This window comes from Berghia stephanieae, chromosome 1, assembly GCF_034508935.2.
Source record: "Berghia stephanieae isolate SIO BIC M18660-M18661 chromosome 1, UCSD_Bste_1.3, whole genome shotgun sequence".
In the NCBI taxonomy this organism is placed as follows: Eukaryota; Metazoa; Mollusca; class Gastropoda; order Nudibranchia; family Aeolidiidae; genus Berghia; species Berghia stephanieae.
Window position 1 is genome coordinate 23,705,113 of NC_088360.1, and position 10,767 is coordinate 23,715,879.

Consider the following 10,767-nt stretch of genomic DNA (forward strand, 5'->3'; position numbering starts at 1 on the left):
GAAAAGCACATTGAGCACGTTTAGTGGGTATTTAGCTATATAAAAGCTCGTTTAAAATAAAATTGTCTCTGTGAATACGATTGAAGCTGTTTTTCATTGATGCTTCAAGCATTTTCTCTCTGTACAAATTCTTCAATAATTAGTTTTAATCCATAATATGATTTACGTCATCAGTTTTTGTGACTGACGTAGTCATTTTTGCGTGAGATATTCGTCTCATAATTCATTGGATTTAGGGGAGGTGTGGGATTACGTATGGCCTTATTTCTATTCAAGACAACTGATCAAAGGTGATGTGACAAATCACATTTTGTTCATTTATCGATCTTTTTATTTATCTTATTACTTGGCCAATATCCTTGCGAGGCTTGTTGCTGTCTTTTGCATTGCATCTTTCTCTCCTGACAGTAAGTGTCCAGCTTCGAATTTATGTGTTTTGTTTAATTACACCAACTTCTTGTGTTTCTAAGGTGGTTTTTATTAGCTACCGTCGACGTCTTCTTCTTCTTCTTCTTCTTCTTCTTCTTCTTCTTCTTCTTCTTCTTCTTCTTCTTCTTCTTCTTCTTCTTCTTCTTCTTCTTCTTCTTCTTCTTTTCTTCTCTTCTTCTTCTTCTTCTTCTTCTTCTTCTTCTTCTTCTTCTTCTTCCTTCTTTCTTCTTCTCTTTCTCTTCTTCTTTCTTCTTCTTCTTTTCTTCTTCTTCTTCTTCTTCTTCTTCTTTCTTCTTCTTTCTTCCTCTTCTTCTTCTTCTTCTTTCTTCTTCTTCTTCTTCTTCTCTCTTCTTCTTCTTCTTCTTCTTCTTCTTCTCTCTTTCTTCTTTCTTCTTCTTCTTCTTCTTTCTTCTCTTCTTTCTTCTTCTCTTCTTTCTTCTCTTCTTCTTCTCTTCTTCTTCTTCTTCTTCTTTCTTCTTCTTCTTCTTCTTCTTCTTCTTCTTCTTCTTCTTCTTCTTCTTCTTCTTCTTCTTCTTCTTCTTCTTCTTCTTCTTCTTCTTCTTCTTTCTTCTTCTTCTTCTTCTTCTTCTTCTTCTTCTTCTTCTTCTTCTTCTTCTTCTTCTCTCTTCTTCTTCTTCTTCTCTTCTTCTTCTTCTTCTTCTTCTTCTTCTTCTTCTTCTTCTTCTTCTTTCTTCTTCTTCTTCTTCTTCTTCTTCTTCTTCTTCTTCTTTCTTCTTCTTCTTCTTCTTCTCTTCTTCTTCTCTTCTTCTTCTCTTCTTCTTCTTCTTCTTCTTTCTTCTTTCTTCTTCTTCTTCTTCTTCTTCTTCTTCTTCTTCTTCTTCTTCTTCTTCTTCTTCTTCTTCTTCTTCTCTTCTTCTTCTCTTCTTCTTCTTCTTCTTCTTCTTCTCTTCTTCTTTTCTTCTTCTTCTTCTTCTTCTTCTTCTTCTCTTCTTCTTCTTCTTTCTTCTTCTTCTTCTCTTCTTCTTTCTTCTTCTCTTCTTTTCTTCTTCTTCTTTTCTTCTCTTCTTCTTCTCTTCTTCTTTCTTCTTCTTTTCTTCTTCTTCTCTTCTTCTTCTTCTTCTTCTTCTTCTTCTTCTTCTTCTCTCTTCTTCTTCTTCTTCTTCTTCTTCTTCTTCTTCTTCTTCCTTCTTCTCTCTTCTCTCTATCTACTACTACTACTACTACTACTACTACTACTACTACTACTATTACTACTACTACTACTACTACTACTACTACTACTACTACACTGCTATTACTTCTACATCTAACTGCATACTGCTACTACTACTACTACTACTACTACTACTACTACCACTACTACTACTACTACTACTACTACTACTACTACTACTACTACTACTACTACTACTACTACTACTACTACTACTACTACTACTACTACTACTACTACTTCTTATATTTCTCCTTCCCCGCTAGTTGGGTAAATAGTTCTTACTAAAATATATCAAATAGGCTATAAACGTTGGTACTTTTCATATGGCTGGCAGACGCTGTGAGTATATTACTCAAACGAATAGCAGCAATAAACTTTCAATTTAAGGGGAAAATCACAAGGCTCTCCTTCAATTTTGAATGGGTTTATTGATAGAAAATGAATGTCCTCTTTCAAAATATCAGAGTGAAAGGAATGTGACCTGAGCCGAGAGAATCACTTCGTTTCTTTCTTTCGCTGTTTTTTTTTTTTTTTTAATTGGTTCTTTTTTATTTTTATTTTCTTTCTTATGGAAAGGGTTGTCATTTTGAGGTGTACTTCTGTAATATATGAATTATTATATATGGGTTTACTAATGAAAATAACCATCTGATTTCAAATTATCATAATATTATGCATATTGAGAATAGCTGTTGACCTGTAACACGAAACAGTATTGTACCCAGGGGGAAAATCATATCTTTTTGAATGAAGTGTTTTTGCATGCGGAGATAATAGAAGACAAATAAACTAAAAAGTTAAAATATATTGGTCCTGAAAGCTCAGTAGGTAGAGCACTCGCTTCACGCGCAAAGGGAACGTGATCGATCTAGGTGCACTCGAGGTTTTTTCTTTTCTTCAGATTTTCCCCTCCCCACCCCTATGCCCACCAGCAACAATTGTATAGCTGGGTCTGTGAGGATCTGGCGAAACGTACTTTGCGATAGATTAGCGTCCTATCCATAGGTTAGCAATCAATTTTGATATTGTCCGTTTCACGATATATAATTTCCCGCTCCACCTGCCTATGTCTCTGAAGGATTTCTGGTTTTCAAATATGTGACTCAGTCGTTTTAAAGCGGTACTCTTTCTCGTATACCAATTCCGAATTGGGAACAATTGAATAGAATCACGTGACTCGTCAGATCATGCGCGACTCTTTAAAAAGCCAGACGTGTTTTGTGTTTTAGAAATTTTAACAATTATTATTCCTTTTGGATTACTATAATAATTTCATTGCGATAATATTGTTTAGTTGTATTTCATTGGACTATGCTATTATTAAAGGCAGGTTCATTGTTTTAATTTAAATCGGTGTATACATCACCACATGTTAAATTGTTATTTATGTCGAAAATACATTTTTTTTTGCATTCCAAAAGCATTTTCCTAACATTTGAATTCGATTTAAGTCATTTTTCGGGATCCATTTCGTTCAGGCTTAATACATGTTTTATTATTGTATTATATTGTGCGGCTATGTGGTCTTGTGGTATGACACTCACGCTCGGCGCATAGTTGAGTCCTTGGAAAAGGCTCTTTAGGCACATTCCCTCACCGTTCTCCGGTGTAAAATGAGTACCTGGCCGTTAACAGTGTTGTCTCTGTCGGGAAAAAAAATGTAACAGGCGTCATGTCTCGTCCTACATGTTAAGTGTTGGTCAGGGAACCCTTGTAAAGGGCGTTGAACACGTTTAGCGGATAATGCGCTATATAAAAGCTCAACTCTTTTAAAATCGAAAACTTGCGACATTTTCTGATTTCGGTATTGAGGGAGAGGCCTTCAACGTGTTTTAAACTGCTTGATACTGTATTTACTTGTGGACGACAGATTGAAAAACAATTAATCCTTCCTATCGCTTTATATGCTGCATCAAGAATGCTTTTACATTGATATCAAGTAATTTTCTAGACGTGTGAATCAATATCAACATTTAAAAATGAAAATAAAATGGTAATCGACTCTCCTTGATTTAAGGGGTTAAGGCAACGTGTACGCATTTGCAGGTTTGATAACCTAAATCGTTACGGACTTATTGATAGTTGTAATGGAAATACTCTCAAACCAACGTAGGTTATTGTCCATTACACACCAATACAACAATTTCAAATCAAGCCCATAATTGCCTTCGGTTATTAGACCTGCTAAAAGTGCACATCGGGTTAAAGCATTCTACGTTATTAAAAAGTTTAGAGATAATAATTAACGTTTAACTCTGCTGGCCCATGTGTTTGACTTGAGCATTGGCTTATTAAGATGATAATGACATGACGAGCCCCCCCCCCCCCCCCCCCCCCCCCCCTCATTATTATGCACCCACTATTTGGTTAGTAAACACACATACAATTACGCACATAGTCACTTACTCATTATGCATTCACTTATTCAGATTCAAACAAACTGGCACACACACACACACACACACACACACATACACAGACACACACAGACACACATACGCGCGCGCGCGCACTCTTACTATGCACCCACTTATTTAGCGACAAACATACAGGCACACACTCACACCCACACACATGCAAAGACGCGCGCGTGCATGCGAGCACTAATTTACTCTCCCACTCATTTAGGAATATAAACACGTACTCACACACATACAATCACACGCACGTACACACTTTTATATATATATAATATATATATATATATACATATATACACACACACACACACCCACACACATACCCACACACACTTAAACGCTAACGTTTAGATTGGGATAATTGGAAATATGTAATTAATTGTCGTCTCGACATTTAATTCCTCCCAAGAAATTATCAGACTCTGTCAAAACTGCTCGTCGATCAATGCAGATAATGACGTCAAGATAAGACAAGATAAGATAATATATAATTTACCTTGTTCCTATCATCTATTGATCACTCTGCCGTCTTAACCCTCTCCTTACCACCCATATGAAAATCGTCACATTCGTTACGTTGCAGCCAACATTTTTTCTCATTCTAATGTCTTTTGTACACCATCATATTTCAACAAAAATGTTTACTATAGTTAAAGTATATTAACACAGTGTTAAAGAACTCGTTTAGCAGAAAAAATATGTATAGCAAGAACCAACAGCTTTTGTGTTTGAGTGGAAATATATATATTTTTTTGTATAGGTTGGGTGTGAAGTTTTGCGGACAATCCGGAAAATGGCTGGTAAGGAGAGAGTTAAGGCAAACAGTCGCATAAATAGGGGAAAAAATTACAGGAGAGAAAAAAACCCAAACCAAACAAAAAAAAAAAAAACAAAAAACAAAAAACAAAAAACAAAAACAACAACAAACAAATAAAACAAAACAAAACACAAACAATAACAAAACATTTGCTCCTATAATATCTTAAAATCTATCAAGTCGTTTATCTTCTTTGTCTTTATGTAAATGAAATATTTATTTTACTTAAGAGTCACGAAACCTAGATAGAACAAGTAATAAATGCACATTCGACTCAAGACTATGACAAGTATCAATAACTCAATCCAACCTCTCTTAACTTTCTCACACACTCACTCACTCACTCACTCACTAACTTACTCACTCACTCATTCATTTACTTATTGATTACTTTCATATTCATCTGCCTTCCCACCATTACCCTTTCCGTACCCAGTCACGCTGTAACATAGCAATTAAGTCCACTTCAGGTATTTGATTTTTGGACCATCAAGGAGGTACAATGGTTATCGTCTAATAACACACATTGTTTTAGTGCACTTTGGAAATAATATATCGTTTACTCTACTGCAACATTATTGTTACTATTAAAAACAACTGCCTAATGACCGCTACTTCGTCCGATAACATCGGACCGAAAGAAAGAAGACATGCCAACATGGTGTGTTGCTGTTCTTACCGTTTGTAAAATATATTCGCCGTTTACACGTTCAGACCCATATATGTACGTCCATGTTTTGGGTCTCAACCGCTAGTATTTACCTTAGTTACTCCTAGAGATAGTTCGAAGATGACGTCACTCAGGTCTTTGTTATTGTTTTTTGCCATCCGGGTTTATCAGTAATGCTCACTGAACTGTTTTAACCCGACTATAAACGTTCATGGATACACACAGTTTTGTGTGTTGGTTCGTTATACTTCCGGATGGCAATGTTATGAGCTTCTTCGCCAAGCGCGTACTATCTATATTTGCTATTAAAATAATGAACTTTAACTCCCTCTTTACCAGCCATTTTCAGGATTTTCCCAAAAGCTTCGCACCCAACTAACACAATAATAGATTTCTATCACTCATACAGTCATACACAATAGCAGTAAAGTTCTTGCCAAACATAATTTCTTTAGTAAAACATGCTCTACAACAACACACTGTTCATTTTCTTTAAATTGTGTTATGTCCAAGGGAAATTTGAATAAGAAAAATGTTGGTTGTATCGTAACGAATGTGACGATTTTTCTATAGTTGGTATGGAGAGGGGTTAACCCCTTCCGCACTAGGACAGGACTGTCCTGGGACCGTCCTGTCCCAAATCTGTCACATATAGAATTTAGAGAAATCTTCCGCACCTATTGGGACGGGACAAAACAGTCCCGTTGTGTCCCAAGAAGTTGTACACACTGCCTGACAGGCAAGACGTCTCGTCCTGTGCTCCTATGTTTACTCGTGCTATTGTGATATTCCTACATTTTTATACTGTCATATTTGTGAATTTTCAGTGTTTACATGCATATGCTTTTTACAAAGGACATTTTAACAACTTGGAATTTTCATGATGGGAATCATTAATTATCAAAGGTATTTTTAAACAGCCATTTCTTTTACAAACGCTTACTTTGCAAATACTGTTCACCTTGATTTTTAGTACGTCTTTTTACCAAAACATTGGTGAACACTTTTATCGGGGTGGCAAACGGAAACAACATAAAATCCCAACTGTGATTATTTGTCGTAAGGATAGAGGCAAATAGAAAATCGACCCCTGATATCCAAAGGCGGATAGCACTTGCCCAAACAAAGTTGACAAAAGTGATGACATTTTGGAAAAGTGAAAGCATCCAACTGAAAATAAAAATATTAAGAACACGCATATTTCCAACAGCATTATTTGGATGTGAATCATGGAAATTCACCAACCCCCCCCCCCCCCCCCCCCCCCATCAAATAAACAAAAACAAAAAAAAAAACAACAACAAAACAAAAAACAAAACAACAACAACAACAACAACAACAACAACAACAACAACAACAACAAAAAACAAACCAAAATGCATTTGAAATGAAATGCTACAGGAAAATTCTCCGCACTTTCCCCTGACAGCAGATAAGGAAACGTAACAAAAATGTGAAAGAGTCACTGGGCATTGGTGAGCCATATCTCATCAAGATGATACAGAAACTAAAACTTGCCTATTTTTGACATATCAAGAGAAACATCTTTTCTAGAAGGGTAAAAGAGAGGGAGAGGGAGACCAAGAAGAAGATGGTCTCACAAGACATCAGCGAATGGATGAATAAGCCTGTGACTGAATGTGGAAAGATGGATGGCGCAGGACAGAAGCTTGTTTCGGCTGGCAGTAAAAGTTGTGGAGGCCACATCCTGGAGGGATAAGCCATCATGATGATTACTTGTCGTCCACCCCCGCCCCCACTCATACCCCCGTCCACTACCGACAATACCAGATTGAGGCTATGGGTTTTTGTGGTCTTGTGATGTGAAACTCGCCTCTGTAGGTCACGAGTTCGAGTGATGCTCTAAGCGCCGCAAAGTTGAGTCCTAGGGAAAGGCTCTTTACTCGTATTCTCTCACCGTACTCGGGTGTATAATGGGTACATAGCCGTTAACAGCGTTGTCTCTGTCGATAAAAAGAAAAAAAAATGTAGTATCGCCTTACAGGCGCCATTTCTTGTCCTACGTATTAAAGTTTTGCTGTTGGTTGTGAGCAAATTTAGTGGATATTGCTCTACAGACAAATGCTCACGGTGTTTTGGGTTGCAGATATCATTTCATCATTATGATTCTGGGTGGGATTCCTGACCTCCCATAGTGGGCAGGGAGGTACTTACTGTGTCTTCTATCCATTTATATCTGTTTTTCCAACATGCTTTCTTACTTTGTCTTGGAATGAGATTATTTGGTTTTGTCCTGGCCCTGGTCGGAGTCCTAGCTGGGAGGGGAAACAGTCAAATGCATAGTTATTATTTTGGGAGATGATATTTTTTTCATTGTAAATCGTCTCTCTGTTATTTATTATTATATTTGTTATTTTCAATGTATAATGTAAGCATTTGAGTGTATTCCTCTTTGTTGGATTTGTGCTTATGTCCGGATGAGACTTATAGGTGATCTCAAACTAAGTACATTGGTGGTATGCTCTTGGAATCTACATCCAATTCCTATTTGTTCCCAGTTCCCCTTTGTCTTACTTTCTCTTGGGTGCTTTAATTGTAATTCTAGAACGTTTTACTATCCCAATTTCTTCCTTTTTACTGGCGCTGATATAACCTAAATGTGTTGCAAGCGCCGTAAAACCCTTTAAAAAAAACAACAAAAAATCCCCCCCCCCCAAAAAAAAAAAAAAAAAACAAAAAAAAACAAAACAAAAAAAAACAACAACAACAACAAAAAAAAACAACAAAAAACAACAGATGCTCAGGTTGTTTTGGGTTACAGATATATTATTTCATAATTGTGATTGTTTAGATTTATTGTTTCCTCCTCGCGGAGTTTTGAGCCCTCTCTAACGCCATGTTTCATTTTCTTTCCCACGCTAATTCTGTAGGATATGCGTAGTTAAAAATAAATATTTCTATGGATATTGGACACAATAAGCCGTGTTTTGAATTAATTTCCCCTTTAAGTTTTATCCCAACAATAAGATGCTTCTTAACAGGACATGTAATCAACATTTCTCAATGGATTTTCATCGTCGAAATATTTTTGAAAAGATAAAAATAAAAAGCATAGTGATTGCATGATGAATAAACACACTGATTAATAGATTAAAGGAATTAATAAGATAGATAAATAGGGAAATAAGTAAATCGCTTTCGGATCGGAAGGTCCTGGGTTCGAGCCTCGCTCGGCGTATAGTTGAGTCCTTGGAAAAGGCTCTTTACTCACTTTCTCTCACCGTTCTCAGGTGTAAAATGAGTAGCTGGCCGTTAACAGCGTTGTCTCTGTCCGAAAAACAATGTCTCTGTCCGAAAAAACAATTATAATATTGCCTAACAGGCGTCATGTCCCGTCCTACATGTTAAGTGTTACTGTTGGCCAGGGGCCTTTGTAAAGCGCTTGAGCACGTTTAGTGGATATTGCGCTAAATAAAAGTTCATTTTAAAAAAATGAATGAACGAATAGATGAATAAGCAAAAATGAATATTATTATTATCATTGTTGTTGTTGTTATTATTATTATTATTATTATTATTATTATTATTATTATTATTATTATTATTATTATTATTATTATTATTATTATTATTATTATTATTATTATTATCATTCCCTCTATTTCAGATTACATCCCAATGGCTAGTTTTATCCGAGATCTGATGAGACTGTATGATGAGGCTTATCCGCATGCTGGTAAGTTTAAGACTAACGAAAGAGTGAAAATGGAGAGGCTTCGTATGGGAACAAAACAGACAATGGACGTTTCGGGTACAAACCCTTCGTCAGCACAACAATACACAAATTAACGTCATTTTAATCGCATTCAATCCACTCATTATATACTTGTTTGCTCATCTCGACCACACATCACTGGCAGTAAGTAAATGTACACATGTGTCAGAAAGACTCGACATTGGTTGGCTCTTAATACTGTCTGTTATGCTGGTATAGGCCCTCAGTCCTGAACAAAATAGTAATCTGATTTACCATAATATTTGTCTAGGGATGACTATAGATAATAATATGCGCTTGGCTTAGGAAACTTGAATCAGTTTAACTATAGCTTCATAGGTCCCAGTTAAATGCGGCTATGTGGTCTAGTGGTATGACACTCGCTTTCGGATCGGAAGGTCCTGGGTTCGAGCCTCCTTGGAAAAGGCTCTTTACTCACATTCTCACACTGTACTCAGGTGTAAAATGAGTACCTGGCCGTTAACAGCGTTGTCTTTGTCCGAGAAATTGTAATATCGCATAACAGGCGTCATGTCCCGTCCTACATGTTAAATGTTGCTGTTGACCGGGACCCCTTGTAAAGCGCTTTGAGCACATTTAGTGGATATTGCGCTGTATAAAGCTCAAATTTTAAATATTAAAAAAAATACTAAAGTCTGTTAGAAATTTTGTAAAAAAAGAATGACAAAATTAATCTGAGGACACATTATACATACTGTCCCCGCACTTTGTCATTCTCTTATCGTTTCTTTTCTCGGTTTTCATCTCGCCCTTCTGTATCCCCTTTATTATTCATAACTATTGTATTGATAATAATAATATAAGCGGCTACGTGGTCTAGTGGTATGACAGCCGCCTTCGGATCGGAAGCTCCTAGGTTCGAGTCCTGAGCTATAGATAGTATGCGCTTGGCTAAGAAGCTCATAACATTGCCATTCGGAAGTATAACGGACCAACACACAAAACTGTGTGTATCCATGAACGTTTATAGTCGGGTTAATACAGTTCAGTGAGCATTACCCATAAACGCGGATGGCAAAAAACAATAACAAAGACCTGGGTGACGTCATCTTCGAACTATCTATACGCATAGTTGAGTCCTTGGAAAGGGTTCTTTACTCACATTTTCTCACCGTACACATGTGTGAGTACCTGACCCTTAATAGCGATGTCTTTGTCCGAAAAAACAATTGTATTAGCGCCTTACAGGCGTCATGTCTCGTCCTACATGTTAAGTGTTGACTAGGGACCTCTTATAGAGTGTATTGAGCAGGTTTAGTAGATATAGCTCTTTATAAAAGCTCAAACTCAATTAAAAATTATATAAGTGCCAGCTCGGCCCTTTATTTTGTTTCGTAGTCTTGATGTGTGATGGTTTCATCAGGCTGCCAAATGACCCGACCTTGACAGCTGAACTAATCATGGTTTCCAATAGGGTGGTGGTGGTGTTGGGTGTTGGGTGGGGGCTGAAAGGGAAGATGGTGGAATTTGTGTGTGTGTGTGTGCGTGGGGGGGGGG

General features: G+C 36.9%; 1 protein-coding gene across 2 annotated transcripts in view; it reads left to right on the forward strand.

Moving 5' to 3' along the window:
* Positions 1–213: 213 nt before the first annotated feature.
* LOC144970713 (very long chain fatty acid elongase 2-like) overlaps positions 214–10,767 on the forward strand; it is a 22,105-nt gene continuing 11,551 nt past the window's right edge. The window contains exons 1-2 of one of the 2 annotated variants that reach the window (XM_078910644.1): positions 214–290; positions 9,142–9,210. In XM_078910644.1, coding sequence (XP_078766770.1) covers positions 9,153–9,210 — 58 coding nt within the window. In that variant the 5' untranslated portion in view covers positions 214–290; positions 9,142–9,152. Of the gene's footprint in view, positions 408–9,141; positions 9,211–10,767 lie in introns of both variants that reach the window. The other variant, XM_078910635.1, reaches the window with a different exon arrangement.